The sequence below is a fragment of the Oncorhynchus kisutch genome, linkage group LG5 (assembly GCF_002021735.2).
Source record: "Oncorhynchus kisutch isolate 150728-3 linkage group LG5, Okis_V2, whole genome shotgun sequence".
NCBI lineage: Eukaryota > Metazoa > Chordata > Actinopteri > Salmoniformes > Salmonidae > Oncorhynchus > Oncorhynchus kisutch.
Genome location: NC_034178.2, coordinates 33,718,262 through 33,744,285, shown reverse-complemented (window position 1 = coordinate 33,744,285; position 26,024 = coordinate 33,718,262). Strand labels below are relative to the sequence as shown.

The 26,024-nt window shown below is 41.9% G+C and overlaps 1 protein-coding gene across 1 annotated transcript; it reads right to left on the bottom strand.

The window, feature by feature from the left end:
• Positions 1 to 20,767: 20,767 nt before the first annotated feature.
• On the bottom strand, positions 20,768 to 22,661 carry LOC109890176 (vasopressin V2 receptor-like). Its single transcript, XM_020482152.2, has 2 exons — positions 21,624 to 22,661; positions 20,768 to 21,414 (listed from the first exon to the last, which is right to left on the bottom strand). Exons 1-2 carry the CDS (start codon positions 22,486 to 22,488, stop codon positions 21,209 to 21,211), a joined length of 1,071 nt encoding a protein of 356 aa, XP_020337741.1. The 5' UTR covers positions 22,489 to 22,661; the 3' UTR covers positions 20,768 to 21,208.
• Between the last annotated feature and the right edge of the window lie 3,363 nt (positions 22,662 to 26,024).

The window sequence follows — 26,024 nt, the reverse complement described above, 5'->3', positions numbered from 1 at the left end:
CAATGATCTTGTTTGTCAATGTCATTGCATTGCATACCAAACGTTGGATGCCAAAAATTGGCTGCCAAATTTGGTCAATATCATTGCATACCAAAAGTCCCTCAAAGGACCAGACAGTGAGGGAGTAGATCACGTAAAGTGTAGGCCTTTTTTAAATGCAGGCGGCTTTCCTTATGCCTCAGCTTCTCCGGCCTACTCTGGAACAGCTTGAGATAGTAATAATATGATCTAAATGTTTTACAATATGTGAGAACTTGAGTAACATCCTAATTTTATTTTTCTTTCTTTCTCCCTCTCCCTCTAGAAACCTGAGTACCACCTCAGTCCAACATCAGAGACCTGACCGTGTGGTGCATGGACAACAACCTCTCCCTCAACATGATCAAGACAAAGGAGATGATTGTGGACTACAGGAAAAGAAGGACCGAGCACGCCCACATTCTGTAGTGGAGCAGGTTGAGAGCATCAAGTTTCTTGGCGTCCACATCACCAACAAACTAACATGGTCCAAGCACACTAAGACAGTCGTGAAGAGGGCATGATGAAACCTATTCCCCCTCAGGGGAAGAATAGGAAGATTTTGCATGGGTCCTCAGATCCTCAAAAGGTTTTACATCTGCACCATCGAGAGCATCGAGACGGGTTGCATTAACTGCCTGGTATGGCAACTGCTCGACCTCCAACCGCAAGGCACTACAGAGGGTAGTGCATACGGCCCAGTACATCACCGGGGCCAAGCTTCCTGCCACCCAGGACCTCTATACCAGGCGGTGTCAGAGGAAGACCCTAAAAATTCTCAGACTCCAGCAGCCCTATTCATAGACTGTTCTCTGTTACTGCACGACAATCGGTACAGGAGTGCCAAGTCAAGGTCCAAGAGGCTTCTAAACAGCTTCTACCCCCAAGCCATAAGACTCCTGAACAGCTAATTAAATGGCTACACAGACTATTTGCATTGCCCCTGCCCCCTCCCTCTTCTATGCTGCTGCTACCCTCTGTTATTATCTATGCATAGTCACTTTAATAACTCTACCTACATGTACATATTACCTCGACACCGGTGCCCCCACACATTGACTCTGTACCAGTAGCCCCTGTATATAGCTATTGTTATTTACTAATTATTTGTTATTCTTATCTCTTACTTTTTTTTAGGTACTGCATTGTTGGTTAAGGGTATGTAAGTAAGCATTTCACTGTAAGGTCTAAATCTGTTGTATTCGGTGAATGTGACTAATAACATTTGATTTGATCAGCCTTCTTAAGTCACACTGCCATTAACACACCTGTATTCAGCCCTAGGTGATTCCTGTCTGTCTGCTAGGGTAGAGTTATAACTGTAATTAGGGTTTTGTTACACAGTGTTGTTCCCTTGTACCCTTTGCCTTTGTTTATGTCCCATTTACTGAGCTGAGATCATTGGATAAATGTAAGCATCACCTTGAGCCGGTAACAAGCTGAACTCCACACCTACACACCCGCCTGCGGTCTATGTTCATCTGACATTGGGCTCCTTGACACTCCTCACACCAAGCACTGCACGTCTTTGCCGCTGCCACCAAGCTTTCAGAGTGGTGTACAAATATTGTTATAACAAATATTTGTATAACTGTTAATAAAAAGGTACAAATGTGTTTGAATTATTTGTATGGTAGCTTGAAGCCCGTTTAGGGCATATTATCCTCATTTGGGAACTACAGTATTGTAGGCCGTGAGCAGCACATTGACATCCAGGCAGACCTCTGTCATCATGGACATTGTCTCCGGTATTCCTGACACGACACAGACTCCATGGCTGTCTGCATGGGAATACACCTGGTACGACAAGTAATGTTTCCATGGTTCAGACGTAACGAAGGAATTGACGTTATAGGATATATTCTCAGTGGGACCTAACTAGCCATAATTATCAATCAACATCCCCCCACACGTCCTGCACTACCGGCGCGCTCTCTACGGCCTTACTTCGGGGTCAAATGGAAAGGGAAAGTGATCCCTGCCTCAGCTGCCTGTGCTAACTTTACCACAACCTTGTCTTCATCGTATTCTCCAAAAAGGTCCAGGGGAAACAGAGTTCCTGCTTTGCTCAGAGTTGCTGCTTTTGACTGGCGTTTTGACATTTCATATAATTTCATAGCTGGCAAGGCTAGTTAGCTGGCTAAAATAGCTAGCTAGGCTTCTCACATCGGAAGTGACTCCCTGGCCCTGGCTTTGGTTGTTAGCTAACTCAGCCTACAGTCCTTACCATGATGGGCCCCAGCTGTCAATATTTTAGCTTTTATTACCTGCTGAAGGGTTTTGTTTTAGTTATGTTATGTGGGTTACTGCCTGTGTTCGCTGGTCTTCATTGTTGCAACGCTAGCTGGCTAAAATGGCTAACGTTAACTGGCTGACTAGTTTGCTGGCTAAGATAACGTTAACTGCATATACCATTATTTTATAACTGGTTAGATGTGGTTATCTATTTCAAAAACGTTGGTTTACTTTAATGTAGCTGTAAGTTTAGGCGTTGATAGCATCTAGCCGACTCATGATGTACTAACATTTTGTTAGCAGGCGGGTAGTGCTAAAATTAACAACCTATCAGGGCTAACGTTAGCAGGCTACTAGTTGGCTAGCCACCTTGCAATATATTCATAAAGCATTTGCTTGTAAGTTGGTTGCAAATTTAACAATTTTGGTTTAATTTGAAGTTATTTTCATTGAAGTTTACATTATAGGGAATAGGCTGGCTTGTTGGGTCCTCAATATTATGTCACACCCCACAAATCTTTTTTTACCCGGGATGACTTCGGCAATCTTCGTCATTCTGATCAATTTGATGTAATAACTTGAAAAATAGAAAAGTTAGGTGTAACTTTGATTTGGGAATTTTGATGTGTATTCTAATGCAAATCCATATGTTACATGTGGTTACATTTATGCTACCCACACTTTAATAAGATTAGAGTATTCCTCCTCAAATCACATTGCTTTCACAGACATTCAATGTGTGATAATTATTTGTATGAATTATTAAATTAGATTTTTTTTATTTCTTGTGAAAATAGGAAACAGTTTTTCTATTACACACACACACACAACATTAAAATACACAAATATATATGAGGCTATGTAAAGACAGTATGGACAGTATATACATAGAAAAGGTGTACAGCAGTAGTTCTATAGGATGAGCCATGACTAGATTACAGTATATAGTGGGTAAAACAGTAAACATTATTTAAGTGATTCTATGTATATAGGGCAGCAGTCTCTAAGGTGCAGGGTAGCCTGCTAGAAGTGAATAAGGCTAGTGGTGACTGTTTTAACAGTCTGACGGCCTGGAGATAGAAGCTGCTTCTCAGACTCTCAGTCCCAGCTTTGATGCACCTGTACTGTCTCTTCCAAGACAGAAGCTACTCTTCCTGGGGTCCAATGTTACGGTTTTCTAGGTGTGAAGGATAGTCGGACCAAAATGCAGCGTGTAGATTGCGATCCATGTTTAATGTAACGAAAACACCCTATACTAGTGAAACCAACCACAAAGACACTAAGGACAATCACCCACGACAAACTCAAAGAATATGGCTGCCTAAATATGGTTCCCAATCAGAGACAATGATAAACACCTGCCTCTGATTGAGAACCACTCCAGACAGCCATAGACTTTGCTAGATAACCCCACTAGCTACAATCCCAATACATACACACCAAAACCCCAAGACAAAACACACCACAATACAAAAACCCCATGCCACACCCTGGCCTGATCCAATACATGAAGAAAAACACAAAATACTTAGACCAGGGCGTGACATCCAAACACATTAAGGCACTTACATTACATGTAAAACAAAACAAAAGAGAAAAAAATCATATTACATTATTAAACTTCTACATATCTACAATACAACAAGTACAATATCACCATACAACAATATTACAATATATGTGTTTGTGTCTCTTGTTTGTGTCTCTTCACAGTCCCTGCTGTTCCATAAGGGATATTTTTACCAGTTTTTTAAATCGGATTCAACTGCTTGCATCAGTTCCCTGATGTGGAATAGAGTTTGATGTAGTCATGGCTCTATGTAGTACTGTGCGCCTCCCATAGTCTGTTCTGGACTTGGGGATTGTGAAGAGACCTCTGGTGGTATGTCTTGTGGTGTATGCATGGGTGTCTGAGCTGTGTGCTAGTAGTTTAAATAGACAGCTCGGTGCATTCAGCTTGTCAACACTTGTTACAAAAACAAGTACTGTTGAAGTCAATCTCACCTCCACTTTGAGCCATGAAGATTGATATGCATTTCATTAATGTTATCTGTCCTGTCTACATTTAAGGCCCAGCCATGCTTCCCTGTTCTGAGCCAATTGTAATTTTCCTAAGTCCCTCTTTGTGGCACTTGACCACGCAACTGAACAGTAGTCCAGGTGAGACAAAACTAGGGCATGTAAGACCTGCCTTGTTGATAGTGTTGTTATTAAGAAGGCAGAGCAGCACTGTATTATGGACAGACTTCTCCCCATTTTAGCTACTGTTGTATCAATATGTTTTGACCATGACAGTTTACAATCCAGGGTTACTCCAAGCTGTTTAGTCTCCTAAACTTGCTCAATTTCCACATTATTCATTACAAGATTTAGATGAGGTTTAGGGTTTAGTGAATGATTTGTCCCAAACACAATGCTTTTCATTTATTTTATTTTATATTTAAGACTTATTTATTTAATTCTGAAACTAACGGCATCTCTTTATTAAGTGTTGCAGTCATTTCAGTCATTGTAGTAGCTGACATAGTGTTGAGTCATTCGCATACATAGACACACTTGCTTTACCCAAAGCCAGTGGCATGTCATTAGTAAAGATTTTAAAAAGTAAGGGGCCTAGACAGCTAACCTGGGCAATTCCTGATTCTACCTGGATTATGTTGGGGAGACTTCCATTAAAGAACAACCTCTGTGTTCTGTTAGACAGAATATAGCAAGGGTTGTAATGTCATAACACATACATATTTCCAGCAGCAGATTATGATTGATCATATCAAAAGCGGCACTGAAATCTAAAAAAACAGCCCCACAATATTTTATCTTGAGGTTCTGCTCACTTGAGTTAGAATACTTCATGATAAGGGCCTCCCGAGTGGCTCAGCGGTCTAAGGCACTGCATCGTAGTGCTGGAGGTGTCACTACCGACCTGGGTTTGATCCCGGCCTGTGTCAAAATGGCAGCGCACAATTGGCCCAGTATTGTACGGGTTAGGGGGGCGTTTGACCAGGGGGACTTTACTTGGACCATCGTGCTCTAGCGACTCCTTGTGGCGGGCCAGGTGCCTGCAGGCAGATCTTGGTCGACAGTTGAACAGTGTTTCCTCTGCGTGTGGCTAGGTTTTGGGTTAAGCTGGCGGGTGTTAAGAAGCGCGGTTTGGTGGGTCATGTTTCAGAGGACGCATGACTTGACCTTCGCCTCCCAAGCCCATTGGGGAGTTGCAGCGATGAGACAATATCAAAAAGAATACCTCTTGATAAACTGTAGACTATACTATTTAACAAGAAAGTTTATTTATATTTTTCGTAGCTGTCTATTTACAACCGCAAACGGATGCTATTTCTAAGACTACACTCAATGAGCTGTATAGGGCCCTAAGCAAACAAGCAAATCCAGAAGTGGTGCTCCTAGTAGCCGGTGATTTTAATGCAGGAAAACTGAAATCCGTTTTACCTCATTTCTACCAGAATGTCGACTGTGCAACTAGAGACGAAAAAACTCAGATCGAATCCTACAACACCGGCTCTGACACTTGTTGGATGTTGCAAGTCCTGCAAACTATCGCGGAGTACAAAGGGAAACCCAGCCCCGAGCTGCCCAGTGATGCGAGCCTACCAGATGAGCTAAATGCTTTCTATGCTTGTTTCGAGGTACCAGCTGTTCTAGACGACTGTGTGATCACACTCTCTGTAGCCGATGTGAGTTAGACCTTTTTAAACAGGTTATCATTCACAAGACAACAGGCCCAGACGAATTACCAGGACGTGTACTCAGAGCACGCGCTGACCAGCTGGCAAGTGTCTTCACTGACATTTTCAACCTCTCCCTGATCCAGTCTGTAATACCTACATGTTTCAAGTCCTTGTGCCCAAGAACGCAAGGGTAACCTGTCTAAATGACTATCGACCTGTAGCAATCACATCTGTAGCCATGAAATGCTTTGAAAGGCTGGTCATGGCTGACATCAACACAATCATCCCAGAAACTCTGGATCCACTTCAATTCGCATACCGCCCCAAAAGATCAAGAGGAACACCTATGTGGGAATGCTGTTTAATGATTACAGCTCAGCGTTCAACACCATAGTGCCCTCCAAGCTCATCACTAATCTAAGGACCCTGGGACTGAACACCTCACTTTGCAACTGGATCCTGGACTTCCTGACGGGCCGGCCCCAGGTGGTGAGGGTAGGCAACAAACAACACATCCGCCATGCTGACCCTCAACACGGGGGCCCCTCAGGGGTGCGTGCTTAGTCCCCTCCTGTACTCCCTTTCCCTCCCTCAGCCTCTCCCTCGATGTCAGCAAGACAAAGGAGCTGATCATTGACCACAGGAAACAGAGGGTCAAGCACACCCCCATTCAAATCGACAGGGCTGTAGTGGAATGGGTCGAGAGCTTCAAGTTCCTTTGTGTCCAAATCACTAAGGATATATTATGTTCTACACACACTAACACAGTCATGAACAGGGCACTAAAATGTCTTTTCCCCCTCAGGTGGCTGAAAATGTTGGCATGGGCCCTCAGATCCACAAAAAGTTCTACAACTGCACCATTGAGAGCATCTTGACTGGCTGCATCACCTCTTGGTACATTCTTAGAAAAAAAGGTGCTATCTAGAACCAAAAAGTGTTCTTCGGCTGTCCCAAAGTAGAACCCTTTTAGTTCCAGGTAGAACCCTTTTGGGTTCTACATGGAACCCAAAAGTGTTCTACCTGGAACCAAAAAGGGCTTATCTGGAACCAAAAAGCGTTCTCCTATGGGGACAGCCGCAGAACACGTTCTTCTAAGAGTGTATAGTAACTGCTTGGCATCTGACCACAAGGCACTACAGAGTGTAGTATGTACAGCCCAATACATCACTGGGGCCGAGCTCCCTGCCATCCAGGAGCTCCATACCAGGCAGAGTCAGAGGAAGGCCCTAAAAATTGACTCCAGCCATCCAAGTCATAGACTATTCTATCTACCGCATGGCAAGCGGTACCGATGCACCAAGTCTGGAACCAACAGGACCCTGAATAGCTTCTACCCCCATGACATAAGACTGCTAAATAGTTAGTTAACCAAGTAGCTACCTGGGCTATCTGCATTGACCCTTTTTACACAAACCTTTTTTACTTATCACATACGCTGCTGCTACTGTTTAAGTGTATTGTCTGTCACTTATTCCTACCACATGTCTACCACAATTACCTTGTACCCCTGCACATCGACTAAGTACTGATACCCCATGTATATAGCCAAGTTATCATGAATCATTGTGTATTTATTATTACTTTTATTATGTGTTTTACTTGTCTATTATTTCTCTATTTTCTTTCTCTGCATTGTTGGGAAGGGCCCGTAAGTAAGCATTTCACTGTTAGTCTACACCTGCTGTTTACAAAGCATGTGACAAATACTATTTGATTTGATTTGAACAATGGTGGACATCTTGAAGCAAGTGGGGACATCAGACTGGGATACGGAGAGATTGAATATGTCCGTAAACAGTCCAGCCAGCTGGTCTGCACATGCTCTGAGGACACAGCTTGGGATGCAATCAATGTGTTCCACTATTGATCCCCTCTTTTCATCCCCATCATCAGGGGCAATTTACTTTCACAATAATGCCTGACTTCTACCTCTGAAGCACTGGAGATTCAGCCGAAGATGGTCGATAAATGAAGATGTCCCACTCGGGCCGTTTAACATTGAAAAATATTGTCACAGTTGTGATCTGCTTAAGGGGTGGCTCTCCTATAGGCACCAATGCATTAGCAGCTGGGTCTGGTTTGCTTAGTTCATTGACTGTTAATGAACCAGAAAAAAGGGGGCTCCTCTTCCGTCTCTGATTCAGCAATAGTTGGATCATTGATGGCTGTAGTTTACTTTAGAGATTACTAGTTTCCTAGATATGTTTATGCAGCTTCTTTGTTTCCACTGCGCTCTAAAGACATGCCTCTTTCTTTACCACTGTAACATACTAAGGCGATGCAATAATGAAAACTCTATCCAAGTAGTTTGGGTCCAAAATTACTTTTATCTATTTGATATCAAAGATATGCATGTGCTAACACTAAAGAGGTCCTGAATGTCCAGAGAATTTAATACAATCTTCTACTACAGTAACTTGCCATTTTTATTCTTTGTTGTAATAAGTTTTTGTTTGATACATTCCCTAAATGTATTTTTTTTATTTAACATTTGTTTAACTAGGCAAGTCAGTTAAGAACAAATTCTTATTTACAATGACAGCCTACCCTGGCCAAACCCAGATGATGCTGGGCCAATTGTGCGCCTCCCTATGGGAATGGCCGGTTGTGATACATTCTGGAACCTAACCAGTTTCTGTAGTGATGCCTCTAGCACTGAGGTGCAGTGCCTTAGACCGCTGTACTGAAACTGCCACGTCCATTTCCTTCCAACAACACAGTTTTTTCCCTCGGACATCATTGCACGTGCAATAGTACAGCAGATTTTTTTGCCAAGATTCTGGACTCTCCTCCGTTCACAAACAAAACAAAAATAGCTGCAAGCAGCAATGATTGGGGTTCACAGGATGACACAGTGACAACCCAGGTAGCACATTTATTTCCTTGGAAATTGTGGGAATGTAGGTTTTTGGTCTCCCATTGGTTCAGGGAACAAAGCCATCTGTTTTTTTAAACATTCTTAGAACGGAAGTGAACATTTAGCTTGTTCTAGGAACGTACAGTTAGGTTGCAGGGAGGTTCTGAGAATGTTTTACTATGGTCGCCTGAAAGTTTTCCTAGGATAATTTTTTAACGTTCGGAGAAGGGAAATGATCCGTTTTTGAATAACTTCCATAAAACTTTCTCTGAATGTTTCAATAAGACTTTTAATAACACTGCTAGCTTAGTTTTGGTTCGCTGTTTGGAACTCCAAGCACAGATAGGACATAGGATAAGCAGGATAAACATTAATCATGCAAACACATTTATTCTTTATTGTGGCCTAGGATCTTCTGTTCTCTATCCATGTAAATTAGTCCACTGCGCCTGGATGGAGCTAAGAGACCATATTTTTTTCTTTAATCATACAAAGCTGTTCATTATGGGGTATGTTCAAAGAACACTGAGAATGTTATTGAAAAACATATATATTCTATGCTCAGCATCAACAAAACTTGCTCTATCCTCTATCTTGTTAAGTGTATTCCGGGTGTTAGCTAATGCCTCTTAATTGGCCACACCTGGTCTTAATGAGTGCTTGAGTCATGACCGCAGTCAAATTCCACGTGGCTGTTGAGTCACGGTAATCTACTTAGTTTTTAAATTATTATTATTTATTTTTTTACATGCGTTCTACAGGAGGTTGGTTGCACCTTAATTGGGGAGGATGGCTCGTGGTAATGGCTGGAATGAGTGAGTGAAATGGTATCAAACACATGGGTTCCAGAAGCCATTCGCTCCTTTCCAGCTATTATTATGAGCCATCCTCCCCTTAGCAGCCTCAGCTGATACGTTAAGGGGTACCCAATTTGCTAACAACCGCCAGGTCGCTAATGGCCTTGTACTCTGCTCTATTATCCCTCTAACCACTCTGACCTCTCCTCACCACTCTCCTTCATTCCTTTCTCGAGCACGTAGAGAGGGGGGCAACAGTCAACAGTTCAATTAAATATGTTTTGTTGTAAAAACATGCTACGATCAATGTTCCTGAACAGATATCACTTGGTTTCTTAAATTGAGCACTGGGTAGCTGCAGGAACAGGGTTGGCGAGCCCAAGGCATACAGAGTTTTGGCAGAATACCACCACGCAGCAATACTGTCACGCAGCAAGAGGCTGCATGCTCCTCAAACAGGTTGATGCGTGGAATGAAATATGTGTTCTTAAAAGCCCATTTCTATATACAATCCCGTTTGATAGTTGATGGTTGCCAATAAAAAGAGAAGGATCCCAGCTGCTACTGTATTTATGTCTCAGCTGCTAATATTAAGCACATGCTCCACTATAACATTGAAAAACTCCAGAGCGCCCACTCCTTCTGGACAGGAGAAACACAATGAGTCCACTTCATGTTACTTTCACAGACAACAGTCGCCAACTTCTTCTCCACCCAACCTGACACCACATATGGATCAGCCAGAATACAAGGACTAATTCTCTACACAAAAAGCACAGCTGGCTTTTTGAGTGGATGAATTGTGGTTGAAATCTCATTGATCAACGTCTCAAACAAATATTACCCAAATTTCCATGTTGAGATGATGTGGTGTGCCCAGTGGGCTGCCACTCCACTTTATAATCAACAGTTGTCTAGAGCATGCGCCAAGACGAGCTTAGGCAAGTGTGCTATTTATCGCAACTGTTTTTGTGACAAAACCATTGTTAGAGTTGAAAATGTGAAATAAACACATCAAACTTTAGATTTTTATTCAGTACATGAAAGCGTATGCAAAAAAACGCCCTTGTGCACTACACACAGCTTTTTATCTACAACAAGTTAGTTTGATAGAAACACACCACTAGTGGGAAGATGTGCATATTTTCTTTATGCATATTTTATAATATTAGCCTACATAGCTACTGTCAGATCTGAAGTATCAACAATGAATCAAAGTGATACTTCCCAGAATTTATATCAGATATGACTGAGGTAAAAACAGAGTAGCCTAAATTGCCTCAAAATACAGCATACTGTACAATTTAATAGACCAACCTTATATAAGCCCTGAGAGACACATAACAAAGCAAATCATCTACAATACTTGTTTTTCTCAATAGGCTCCAGAGTTTCCATAGCTTAGCATACTATTAAGTAATCAATGACCTTCCTGTCAATCTTTACCTCCGCTCACCTCCCTTCCCACTGGGCACAGACATCAGTTGAACATCTAGTTTTGTTCAATGTCTAGCTTTGATTTACATTTGGTTGAGTTGTCAACTAATATGAATTCAATGTGAAATCAACAAAAAAACATCACCATTTCACCAAGTCATTGGATTTGGGTAAAAAAAAAGAAGACGGAATTCCCTTATGTTGATGACTTTTTGCTAATCCAATCAGTTTTCCATGTTGATTCAATGTCATCACATAGATTTTTTGGATTGAAATGACATGGATGAAAACAACGTTGATTCAACCAGTTTTTGCCCAGTGGGCTCCCTCGGCTCCCCTCCCCACGGCTCCCCTCTAGCTCACTTTAACATTGAAGACACTGATGGCTTCAATGATCAGAGAGGCCCTAGCTATCTACACTGAACAAAAATATAAAAGCAACATGTAAAGTGTTGGTCCTATGTTTCATGAGCTGAAATACGCACAAAAAGCTTATTTCTCTCAAATTTGGTGCACAAATTTGTTTATATTCCTGTTAGTGAGAATGTATATTTTCCCAAGATAATCCATCCACCTGACAGGTGTGGCATATCAAGAAGCTGATTAAACAGCATGATCATTACACACGTGCACCTTGCGCTGGGGACAACAAAAGGCACCTCTAAATTGTGCAGTTTTGTCACACAATACAATGCCACAGATGTCATAAGTTTTGAGGGAACGTACAATTGGCTTACTGACTGCAGGAAAGTCCAACAGAGCTGTTGCCAAAGGTCCAATGTTAATTTCTCTACCGTAAGCCACCTCCAACGTTGTTTTAGGGAATTTGGCAGTACGTACAACCGGCCTCACAACCGCAGATCACGTGTAATCACGCCAGCCCAGGACCTCCACATCCAGCTTCTTCACCTGTGGGATCATCTGAGACCAGCCACCCGGATAGCTGATGAAACTGTGGGTTTGTACAACCTAATAATTCTTGCACAAACTGTAAAAAAAAACTCAGTCTCAGGCAGCTCATCTGCGTGCTCGTAGTTCTCACAAGGGTCTTGACCTGACTGCAGTTCGGCATCATAACCGACTCCAGTGGGCAAATGCTCACCTTCGATGGCATGTTGGAGAAGTGTGCTCCTTATGGATGAATACTGATTTCAACTATACCGGGCAGATGGCAAACAGCTTGTATGGTGTCGTGTGGGAGGGCAGTTTGCTGATGTCAACGTTGTGAACATAACCCCACCATCACCATAGGGCACTATGGCATGTGCAGGTATAAGCTACGGACAATGAACACAATTGCATTTTATAGATGGCAATTTGAATGCACAGATGTTGTGTCTACACTTGACACTTACATGCAACTTCTGCTATCAGAATACGAATTTCGCATTGAAAAGATGCACAAAAGTCCCTTTGTGGTCTGATTGTGTTCAGATGTGTCTGCCCACTTCAGGTGGTCAGGGATGCATTTTCTGATCCAGGCCCTTACCTTTTTTTCAAGGTATCTGTAAACCACCAGATTCCCGGTTGTGGTGTATTGAGAAATGTGTTAATGAGTTTAGATTTAAAATGGTGCACATAGCCAATGGGAATTGTTTGCAGGGGTTGAGTTATTTGAATTAACAAATGACAATGGGGTTTCCGTTCTGGCATTGAAGTGATTGGATTACGAGACGCAAGGGCGGTTAGAGTTCAATGATGTATGGGAGAGTTGGGCTGAAGACATTGTAGAGAGTGGTCAACTGTAATGTGATAAGGAGAACGCGAAATAAATCTGTTCCATTTATTATAAACCCGCTTCGGAGGCTTCAGTAAGAGAACCCAGCATCTTAGGATGAAACACCAGTCATGCGAAATCCATAATGAATTTATTTCAATTGACAGATTTCTTTATAAGAACTGTGCCTTCGTAAACTCTTTGAAATTGTTGCATGTTGTGTTCAGATTTTTGTTCAGTGTACCTGCTCTCTGAAAGAAGTACTCTTTTTTTAAAACACAGACTCCAGAGTCATTTGACAACTCTCTCCCAAACAATCTCATGTCTGCACCTGAGTTTTGGGGGCTTGTCTCCAAATGTTTGCCACGTATTAAGAATGATTGGAAGGCAGAGGAGGCATGAGGATGTCTCTGCTCTTCTTAGTGTCACAAAGTTGTCAACTGTTCAATGTGTGTTAAGAGATATGCATTCACAATGCACTCTGTTACATCTCTGCTTTGTGAGTTTAGCTGAAGCTCTGCTACCTTGACATTTCCTTCAAGCTTTGTGTGCCATGGATGCCGAGAGCCCAAACTTTTTGGATGTGAACAAGGTCAAGCCATTGTTGGATCTAACCAAAACTGAACCAGTGGAAGTGGAGTTTATTGCGGGTCGCATATTCTTGCAAAGTGAAATTGCAACCACAACCAGCAACAACAAATGGAACCCTTCTCAGTGTTCTTCAAGGATATGACGGGCCTTTGTCAGCAATGCCGACTATGCTGTTGGCACTGAACCATTGATTTGGGGCATCTACAGCAATGTTCGAATATTCATTCTCCACCCTGAATAACATATTCAGTGAACACAGCATGTTACATCAAGGAAAGCCCAGCTGGTATTTAAGAGGGACCTGGAAAGTAAATTTCGCCGTATCATGAGGTTCAACACATCATCAAGGAGGCTGCAGCTCTTCTAAACGGTAAGCTACAACCTTTATGGCCATGCCAGAAGGATTAATGAATTGGTTTTCCACTCATGTAAGCCTGGCAGATTTTTAAAAATGTAATATGTAGTTACTTTAGGCCTTTCCTTTTTACTTCAATGCATTTTAGATTTATCTATGATTCTTAATGTCATTGCTTGCTTTTGCGGGTCTAATTGCTATTGATAGATATACAGCTTTGCGTTATTTTATGTGTTTAGGGACAATGACCGATGTAGCCTATTGGTTGTGCTCAGAGGCGAGCCCTGGCACAATGCTCCTGTTGTCCTGGCTGTCCACTTCGGTGGTCCTGAAATTGGCAGTGCATCCTTTCGTTGCGCTGACTGGCGGTAGCCTTCTATCCATGTCCCTGAATCGATGGTTACGGTGTGTGCTGTTTTAGTGAGTGCATCTTGGGCTGCCAATCTTCGTGGGGCTTCTCTTCAACATTGTGTACTTTCGTGTACTTTTGTTGTGTGCTATATGGCTGCATTTCAGATAGGAATAACGCAAGGAGGCCGAGATGCAAAAATAGTATAATTGAATCCATGCTTGAAAGAATACAAGTGCTGTACAAACAAATGAATAAGACACCAACTTAAGACACCTGCTGTGCATAACAGATGCAAGCAGATAGTTGATTAGAGACTGGCGAATAGGGAGTCAATGCATATTAACAAGGAATAATATAGACTATCAAATAATTGGAAAGAGACAACTGTCTGGGCTACATAACAATATCAGAAGCAAATATATGTAATACTCTAGTCGGCTAAAAAGCTCAGAGAGCGGCAGGGTACCGAGGTTAAGTTGGTTTTACATTCGGACATTCAACAGACATTCGCCAAAAGATATTTACAAATGTAAAAATCAATACCTAATTCACCGTTTGTCACAGAATCATCAAAACAACCTTTGTTTTGAGTAAACATTCCAGTTCTGATTTGATGGAAACACATAACATCTATCAAATGCCATTTAAAGCGGTATAAATCAATAGAATCATCAAACTAGATTGGATTTATATGGCTTTTTCTTCGCAATTCCGCCTAGAAGGCCAGCATCCTGGAGTCGCCTCCTGTTGACATTGAGACTGGTGTTTTGCGGGTATTATTTAATGAAGCTGCCAGTTGAGGACTTGAGAGGTGCCCGTTTCTTAAACTAGACACTCAAATGTACTTATCCTCTTGCTCAGTTGTGCACCAGGGCCTCCCACTCTTCTTTCTATTCTGGTTAGGGACAGTTTGCACTGTTCTGTGAAGGAAGTAGTACACAGCGTTGTATGAGATCTTCAGTTTATTGGCAATTTAACACATGGAATTGCCTTCATTTCTTAGAACAAGAATAGACGGACGAGTTTCAGAAGAAAGCTCTTTATTTCTGGTCATGTTGAGCCTGTAATCGAACCCACAAATGCTGATGCTCCAGATACTCAACTTGTCTAAAGAAGGCCAGATGTATTGCTTCTTTAAATCAGCACAACAGTTTTCTGCTGTGCTAACATAATTACAAAAGGGTTCTCTAATGATCAATTAGACTTTTAAAAATGATAAACTTGGATTAGCTAACACAATGTGCCACTTGAACATAGGAGTGATGGTTGCTGATAATGTGTCTCGGTATGCCTATGTAAGGTGTGGTTAGAGCGTTGGACTAGTAACCGGAAGGTTGCAAGTTCAAACCCCTGAGCTGACAAGGTACAAATCTGTCGTTCTGCCCCTGAACAGGCTGTTAAACCCACTGTTCCTAGGCCGTCATTGAAAATAAGAATGTGTTCTTAACTGACTTGCCTAGTTAAATAAAGGTTTTGTTTTTTTAAGTTTAAAAAAATGTAGATATTCCATTTAACAAAATCTGCCTTTTCCATCTACAATAGTCATTTACAACATTAACAATGTCTACACTGTATTTCCGATCAATTTTATGTTATTTTAATGGACAAAACATTTGCTTTTCTTTCAAAAACAAGGACATGTCTAAGTGACCCAAAACTTTTGAACGGTATTGTATGTTATGGTTCACTCTTAGTTTTCCTTATCTCCACTGTGGAATGTCCATGTTAATCCTCTTGGTTGTCTTGGTCCTCTTGAGCTGGGCTGCTGGTACGCTTACAGAAAATCACCAGTGGCCAGACATTTTCATGAGGCTAATCATGCTGTGACTGATCATACATTCTGTGCCATTGACTGTTTTCTTAAGCCACAGATGCCGCAATTTGGATGAGCGCCTTCTCCAGCGCGATGCCCGATGGATCTTGGACTTAAACTCTACATCCCCAAGGGCTTAATATGCATTGATTCCCTATTCGCCAGTCTAATCACGTATCTGCTTGCACATGTTGTAATGCCCAACACGTATGCTCCTTGCCTTTTATTTATATATGTATTTATACACCTTGCACTTTCACATTTTGTGAAGTGTCATTTTAGTGTGCAGTGTTTTAAACTTTAACGGTAGGGAATGGCACTATGTATAGTAAGTATAGTACAGTACCTGCGCTGGGAAAGCTGTTGTCCTGTCAACGTAGATTTGATATATGGACGGATTTGGAGGTATTGTGCTGCAATTTGGTCATTTGCAATCTGTGTGTGGGGCTTGTTTTGAGGTTTGTTGTAGTGGTAATTTTGTGGCCTGTATATGTATTTGTTATTGCAGTAGTAGTGGTAATTTTGTAGCCTAGGATCAGGAATGTGCAACAAATTAACGTTTACACCCCTGAATCAATCTCATTGAGTGATACATGCTTCCCTAACGCCGTCTCTTTGGAGTCCCCCCCAAAGTCTTCCCCATGGTGATTTTGTAAACACAAGGCAGTAGCAGGTCATTTGATCATTCAGTTGCCGGAGAAGACACGATTGTTATATACAAACCCGAATATTATGAACACTTCTCTTCAAGGATAAGAGAGCGAGACAGTCCGCATAAAATTGCATTGGCATTAATTCTCCTGTGAATTTTCCATTACATCTTGGTCATATTCATGTTTACTCTTATGCAATGCGTTGCATAATTAAAACATGATAAACATGATGCATTTCTTATTATGAACAATCATGTTTGTAAGATGGCTGTTGTTTAAAAAGTAATTTCACAAATATTGGTTCGATGGATGATCCACCAGGAGCAGTGCATTTTTATCTCGTTAATGATCCCGGTTGAATAGCCATCTGGATAGTGGGAACATGCTCTGATAGCGTCAAAACTGACAGAGAAGGCAACATTAAAACCCCAGCAGATGACTTTTCAACATTGATGAACCAATCTGATTCACACTGTAGCCTACGTCATACAACAAGACATGATCGATATTCCCTGCCATTTTGGAAACAGACATCGTCTGCTTTGTCAGTGTCAGCCCAAGCATGGAATCGATCATGATGTTACGTGGCTTCGTGTATTGTGTTTCACAAAATACATCACTTCGAGCTGTCCTATCTTGCATGGGGATCTGACATGTATAGCTGATCTCGATGCATCATACAAACCATCACCTCAACAGTGCATGGAACCAGCCCAGCCTATGGAACAGTCAGCTAATGTATTGGGTTTAGTTGTGTCCACTTCATTTATTTAGCTTTGTACTTAAAGATTAAACATGTACATCCTCACCGGACATTGAAACATGTGCATTGCCCAAAGCGATGTTATTTATCTACCACAAACCTCTGTTCGCATATACTTGGTAAAGCAAGTTTGCCATGAAAACAGATAAGATATTTTGGAGATGTCGAGATCAGTTATTTAGTAAGAGATATTTAAGACAATATATTTTATATACAATGGTGTGAGATTTAATCTTACAAAATATTATGAAAATGTTGAACCATGTTTAGTCATTTTCGCTTTCATTTGATGTTCACAATACTCTTAACAAAACCATACAAAAAGGAGACCGAATGCTTTCACCAGAATAGTTCTCCCCATGCTCTCACTTATCCACTGGTTTTGTTTTCATGCGGTACTCGTGGATCGATGTCGGTGGTCGTTATCACAGTATGAAAATCCACCTCTTTGGAATCGCAGTGAGCTACATTGGTGGATCCTACATGCAAAGTAAAGCTCAAACACTGCGTTAAATGCACTTAGAGCTAGCCCATTTTGCTTTTCTATGTTGACTGTTAGATTTGTTTGGGGTTAATTGAACCCTCTACAATAACCTTTGTGCGAATGCAAACACAGGTGTTTACCAAATTACGAATGCATTTGAGCCATTGTGACATAGGCTATGGTAGTTTTAATGAAATACATTTCAACCATAATGTGCGTCATCATCACCTTTTACACACTTACTTTGAAGCAATTATTGTCAGATGTTAGTGTTTTTTGTTTGTGTGAGAGATAGAGAAACAAGTAAATACATGTGTGCACACATATGTGTGGTTTGATTCCTAATGAGTTTTTGAGTCCACTCGCCAGGATGTCTTCCTGAATGAACAGACTTACAGAGTCGTCTGATTGTCAGAAATCTGGCCGATGAATGGTGGGAGCCCTTTATCATAAATGGTCCAAACTGAGACAGCTGCCACACTGGGGAAGATAACAGGTCTTAGCAGTATTGTGTGAGTGTTGATCCCACTATCCTAAGGCTTTTAGTCCACCAGACTTCCAACGGGATTTTGTGGGAGTGGAAAAGAGTTTCTTTAAATTTCTTAAGTGTCATTGATTCAGGATGGAGAGCCATGATAAGATCCTCATTTTTTATTATGGCCTGTGCAGGATACTTTCCAAAATGTCTCATATAAATGGACCATGGTGTACTAAAATAGGAGCCAACTCGTATTTCTTACTTATTTTGTCACAACTAACTTAAGTACAAAGTAACTAAGAGCCGAGGTGTCCTTCCTTGTAAATATACGTTTTATTTTGTCTTGAGGACATCATTAGGCAATTTTATTGGAATTCATCTTACCTCCTATGTCTACCCATCACCTCCCTTGGCCGTGGGACACAGTGCCCTCTGACACTCCTTGAAGTAGCCTACCTCTGCTGTGAATATACCCAACCCACTCTCCTGGATCAAATGAGGAAAACAGATATAGTCTACATTTACTGGCATCCTAGATGTATTGTAGCCTACATCATAAAGTAGCTTACTTTCTGCACACAGTTCATATTTTATAATTGATATATTAATAAATTGCATATCTGAAATCAATATATTTTCCACCCAGCATTTTAATGCTGACATAATTTCATAAATCAGATGTGCAAAACACTGAGGCTAACAACAGTTACAATAACTAAATTGCAATAAATATGAATTCAAACACTGACAGTATGTTGGGCATAGGCCCTTTTTACATAAGTTAATTTCACTGCGTATATGTCACCTTAACCAGCTCGATGCTTGAATGTTCAAATTCATGCCAAGAGAACATTCCTGAATCACAATGACTATCTGTGTTCAAAACATATGCAATGAGGTTTCTTTATAACACTGTCAGTGTCAGTATTTACATCTGTGTACACAGCTCCCTGTCTATATTAATTTTCAGTGCTTGAAAAACATATAAACATAGATGTGCTGTAACAATTTGCAGATGTAGCTAGATCTTAAGAGTTATAGCAGCAGGAAGATGTTTGAGGGTGGGGGTGCTGCGATTTTTATTTTGCCTGCGCTATAGACTGCTAAACTCAGCAATTAAAAGAAGTGTGCCTTTTTCAGGACCCTGTCTTTCAAAGATAATTCATAAAAATCAAAATAACTTCACAGATCTTCCAATGCTTGTCGAGGGAACCATAAACAATTAATGAACATGCACCTGTGGAACAGTCGTTAAGACACTAACAGCTTACAGACAGTAGGCAATTAAGGTCACAATTGTGAAAACTTAGGACACTAAAGAGGCCTTTCTACTGTTTCTGAAAGACACCAAAAGAAAGATGCCCAGGGTCCCTGCTCATCTGTGTGAATGTGCCTTAGGCATGCTGCAAGGAGGCATGAAGACTGCAGATGTGGCCAGGGCAATAAATTGCAATGTCTGTACTGTCAGACGCCTAAGACAGCGCTACAGGGAGATAGGACGGACAGCTGATTGTCCTCACAGTGGCAGACCACGTGTAACAACACCTGCACACGATCGGTACATCCGAAAATCTCACAGGTACAGGATGGCAACAACTGCCTGAGTTACACTAGGAATGCACAATCCCTCAATCAGTGCTCAGACTGTCCGCAATAGGCTGAGAGAGGCTGGACTGAGGGCTTGTAGGCCTGTTGTAAGGCAGGTCCTCACCAGACATCACCGACAACAACGTCGCCTACGGGCACAAATCCACCGTCGCTGGACCAGAAAGGACTGGCAAAAAGTGCTCTTCACTGACGAGTCATGGTTTTGTCTCACCAGGGATGATGGTCGGATTCGCATTTATCGTCGAGGGAATGAGCGTTACACCGATGCCTGTACTCTGGAGCGGGATCGATTTGGAGGTGGAGGGTCCGTCATGGTCTGGGGCGGTGTGTCACAGCATCATCGGACTGAGCTTGTTGTCATTGCAGGCAATCTCAACGCTGTGCGTTACAGGGAAGACATCCTCCTCCCTGATGTGGTACCTTTCCTGCAGGCTCATCCTGACATGACTCTCCAGCATGACAATACTGCTCGTTATGTGCGTGATTTCCTGCAAGACAGGAATGTCAGTGTTCTGCCATGGCCAGAGGAGAGCCCGGATCTCAATCTCATTGAGCACGTCTGGGACCTGTTGGATCGGAAGGTGAGGGCTAGGTCCATTCCCCACAGAAATGTCCAGGAACTTTCAGGTGCCTTGGTGGAAGAGTTGGGTAACATCTTACTATAGCAAGATCCGGCAAATCTGGTGCAGTCCATGAGGAGGAAATGCACGCAGTACTTAATGCAGCTGGTGGCCACATCAGATACTGACTGTTACTTTTGATTTTGACCCCCCTTTGTTCAGGGACATATCATTCAATTTATGTTAGTCACATGTCTCAGTTGTTGAATCTTGTTATGTTCATATAAATATTTACACATGTTAAGTTTGCTGAAAATAACCGCAGTTGACATTGAGAGGACGTTTCTTTTTTTTGCTGTATCGGTCCCCTAATACAGGCCTCGTGAAGGCCTGTATTAGTTTAACATAATATATTTTTTTTAAATGCCTGCACTACAGACAGCTATTTTGGGCCTTTAATACAGGATTATGAAAGGCCCAGTGCACTACTTTTGTGGAGAAAAAAATACAATTTTCGAATACAGGACTCGTAAAAGGCCCAATGTGTGCGTATGTATTATTCTCAAAATTATTCAAAAGGTATTCTGATTTTTCAGGGGGTGCTGCAGCACCACTACTTCCCGCAGCTATGCTTAGTGAGCTGAATATTTAATATATGCTTTTTACATATATATACACCAAGCTCTATCAGCATTAATCATCTGTGTTTGCTAGGGATGGAGAAAAAGTGTGACACCAATCAGGCCCCTGAGGACTGGAGTTGCCCACCCCTGAGCCAGACTGAGCTCCTGTCAACTTGTTTCATCTGGAGTTAGAAAGGCTCTTGGAACTGTACCGCGAGCTAACCACAGTGGCGTCCTCTTGTATGGAGTCATTCATGTCCGACTGGCTAACACACACTAAAGCCACACGTATCTTGGGGCGCTTCCCACTGAAGAGCAGGTAGATGCAGGGGTTTGCACAGCTGTTCAGACTCGCCAGGAGCATCAGGATGGTGAAAGTTGCAGCTGAAATATATATCAAAAGATGTAAAACACTAAATATTATCTAAAGCATCCTAATGTATTTATATTCCTTAATACATATAGGAGTTGGCGCCAAAATGCCAAGTACATAAACTATAGTAACATACATTGCAAGTAAAGTTGTAATCCAGGTATTAAAACGTGTGACAAAAGGAGGGATTTCTTAGATATACAGATTGAACAGCTCTTACTCTCAGTGGGTGCCTGGACATCCCAGACGGACCACAGCTGGACAGTGAAGAAAGGAGTCCAACAGATAATGTAGGCAAGAACAATGACCAAAGTCATCTTCACGGTCTTGATCCTGGCTTTGGACACCCCAGCAACGCTACTTGCCCTGGAGGGCAGCGGTTTGGCGAGAAATGTCGATACTTGTTGAGTTTTCATGTGAAAGTTGATTTGAACAGCTCGGCAAATACGCACCTGGCACACGATAACAGTTAAGATGGGCAAGACAAATATCACTAGAGTGGTCCAGGTCACGTAAGCTTTTAGCCCCCACGGTTTGATGAAGTCAGCCCAGCAGTCATAGACACCAGGCGCGATTTGAACTCGGGAGAAGATGAACACTTGAGGGAGACTCCCGATGAGGGATACAGACCAAGCAACGCACACAGGCACGTTCCAGCGCGCTCTCCGCCTCTGGAAAGTAACCATTGGGTTACAGATTGCTTGATAGCGATCAATGGTCATCACTACAATCATGTAAGTGGAGGCAAACATGCCAACGACCTGCAGGTATTTCACCAGGCGGCACAAAACGTCAGGACCGAAGAATCTGTCCGTTACATCCCACATCAGCTGCGGACAAACTTGGAAAAATGTGACAACAAGGTCTGCCAGGCAAAGGTGAAAAACAAAGACGCGCATCCTCGACAGCTGCTTCCTCCTCTTCCACAGCACAAATAGCAGTCCAAAATTTAAAATTGCTCCACTGAAAAATATTATGCTTAAAAGGGCTATTTCAACTTGAGCCAAGCGCTCATCCCGGGACAAATTCTCGGCCAATTCCGTTTCCAAACTTCTATTACTAATATTTGGACTAAAGAAAGTCATACTTTGAAGCAAAATGTCAGTTTTACAGATAAAAACGAAAACAATTTGGCACGTACGTCCACAGGTAAAACATTGGCTAGTACAGTAAACATGAACCAAAATCTGCCTAAATGTATACAACTGAAATACACGTTTATGTAAATGTTCAATTGTTGAAAGTGTTGAGTAGAAAACGTAGACGCGGGAAAACTTTGGAGACCGATAGCACCACCACTGCGAATGAAGAGGAGCGGCGGCGGTGGCAAAGCATTTATATCTACGGATGCACCCCAGGAGGGAGGGGCTACCCTTCTGCACCTTTACAATAACCAAACGACGCCTTAAATACATTCACATTTGAGTCATTTAGCAGACGCTCTTATGCAGAACGACTAACAGAAGTAAGTGCATATATTTCCATACCTTTTTTTTCGTACTGGTCCCCCGTGGGAATCAAACTCACACCCTGGCGTTGCAAGCGCCATGCTCTACCAACTCAGCCATAAAAAAAATATATAATGCAATACATCTGAAAATAATATAGGCTACCAGCACTAAGGATTCACTGCAAACATGCAGAAAAAGGCATGCATTAGTGTTCAAAAATTATTATGATGACTTGTGTAGGCTACACAGTAAATTGCATAAGGAGGTAAACTAAGAATTAAGAATAATATTTGTTCTAGTCAAACTTGGGATTTATTCTTGTCACTAAAGTAACATCCTTTAGCTTGTAACTTTTTATACACCCGCTTTATCCATAAAAAAAGAGTGAGTCCTCGCGAAACCAGGACAAAGAAATGTCTATGTTGGGGATTTGTATGCAGAACCCTTTAGTTTTCCCACGTTTTGTTACGTTAGAACTTTACTCTAAAATTTATTACATTTGTTTTTCCTCAATCTCCACACAATACCCCATAATGACAAAGCGAAAACAGGTTTTTAGAAATGTTTGCAAATGTATTAAAAATTAAAAACAGAAATACCTTATTTACATAAGTATTCAGACCCTTCCCTATGAGACTGGAAATTGAGCTCAGATGCATCCTATTTCCATTGATCATCCTTGATGTTTCACCTGTGGTCAATTCAACTGATTGGACATGATTGGGAAAGGCACACACTGGTCCCACATTTGACAGTGCATGTCAGAGCCAAAACCAAGCCATGAGGTCGAAGGAATTGTCCGTAGAGACAGGATTGTGTCGAGGCACAGATCTGGGGAAGGGTACCAAAACATTTCTGCAGTATTGAAGGTCCCCAAGAACACAGTGGCTTCCATCATTCTTAAATGGAAGAAGTTTGGAACCACCAAGACTCTTCCTTGAGCTGTCTGCCCGGCCAAACTGAGAAATCATGGAAGAAGGGCCTTGGTCAGAGAGGTGGCCAACAACCCGATGATCACTCTGACTGAACTCCAGAGTTCCTCTGCGGAGATGGGAGAACTTTCCAGAAGAACAACCACCTCTACAGCACTCCCCCAATCAGGCCAACAAGATTATCTGGTCTGATGAATCCAAGACTGAACTCTTTGGCCTGAATGCCAAGCGTCACATCTGGAAGAAACCTGGCACCATTCCTACGGGGAAGCATCGTGCTGGCAGCATCATTCTGTGGGGATGTTTTTCAGCAGCAAGGACTGGGAGACTAGTCAGGATCGAGGGAAAGATGAACAGAGCAAAGTACAGAGAGATCCTTGATGAAAACCTGCTCCAAAGCTCTCAGGACCTCAGACTGGGGTGAAGGTTCACCTTCAAAGAGGACAACCACCCTAAGCACACAGCCAAGACAACACATGAGCGGCTTCAGAGCAAGTCTCTGAATGTCCTTGAGTGGCCCAGCCAGAGCCCGGACATGAACCAGATCGAACAACTCTGAGACCTGAAAATAGCTGTACATCGACACTCCCTATCCAACCTGACAGAGTTTGAGGATCTGCAGACAAGAAATGGGAAAAACTCTCCAAATACAGGTGTGCCAAGCTTGTAGCATCGTACCCAAGAAGACTTGAGGTTGTAATCACTGCTAAAGGTGCTTCAACAAAGTACTGAGTAAAGGGTCTGAATACTTACGTAAATTTGATCGTTTTTTTGTTATACATTTCCAAAAATGTAAAACACACACACACACATATTCGACTTTTGTAGCTAAAAGCATAATTTATAAATAATTAAAAAGTTGTCATATGTATGAAATTTGATTTGGCATTACCCAGTGGCGATTTTAGCATGTAAATCTTTGTGGGGTAAAAAAAAACACAAAAAAAACGATTTGCACTATAAAGGTGACAAACAGTTTCCACAAACTGTTAGGGCCTTCATAAAGCTGTCCCAACATCAGAGTCCCAACACAGCCACTGCTACACCTGTCTATCAGCGGAGCCTTGGCTATCAGCGGAGCCTTGTCTGGCAGCGAAACAGTTCATTCAGCCTCATTTACTGACTTTTAAAAACATAGTTGATATGGCTGACTTGCTTAAACAAATGTGGTTTCTACTGACAATTGAGATGTACAGTACAAACTATTGCATAAGGGGACGACAAGTGGATAAGAGGCAATCCATAATTTCGATTAAGACATTAATGAGCAAGGTAGGACGGACGTAGTCAATATAACTATTTGTTCAGCACTTTTGAAATGTACAGCAACATAATTCAGAACATGGGCTGTTTTTAGGGTGTTCTCCCTGTACACCAAGTCAGAACAGTAGGATAAATAAAAGGGGGCATATAAGCAGACAATGAAAGCTTTTATAATATTCAATGATTACATTTCTAAAAAACAGTTTAAAGGCTACATGTGCAGAACAGTCGGTGAAATTAAGAGGTGAAAATAGACCAAATGATTAGGGTGAGGCACATGGGCAACTAACAGCTTACTACACAACATACACTTGGTATTACTTTCTTAGTTACAGTATACATATCTCCCTGGCATATTAATAATTTATGCAGCAACATACGAGACAATTTTGGACTCACCTTGATGTGCTGTGCTCACTTGAACAGGAAGGTGGTGAAGAGAAGGTCCTTTGTGGGAAAATGTTGTCATCAAACTGTCATCAAAGTCTGGTATTCTCTGGATTGATGGTGCTTTCAGGGGGGGGGGGGCATAACCATGATGACATCAGTGATCTTTAGGTGGTAGCTCTAGACAGGCCTGGGCAACTCCAGTCCTCGGGGGCCTGATTGGTGTCACACTTTTACCCCAGATCCAGCTAAGACACCCAACTCCAATAATGAACTAATCATGATCTTCATTACAGAATGCAATTAGTTTAAATCAGGTGTGTTTGCTAGGGATGGGGAAAAGCATGACACCAATCATGCCCCCAAGGACTGGAATTGCCCAGGCCTGCTCTAGAAAGATGCCCGAGTTCCGAATTTACAATTCCTAGTTGGATGAAAGTTCAAAATGTATTTTTCCAGTCGTAGCTCATTTTTACCGAGGTCCCAGTTGTCTTGAACTCACTAAAGTCTGATTTCGCAGTTCCGAGTTGTTGTTTGAGCGTGGCACAAATCATGCTTCATTGGCCATGCTGTCAATGTTGAATGTAT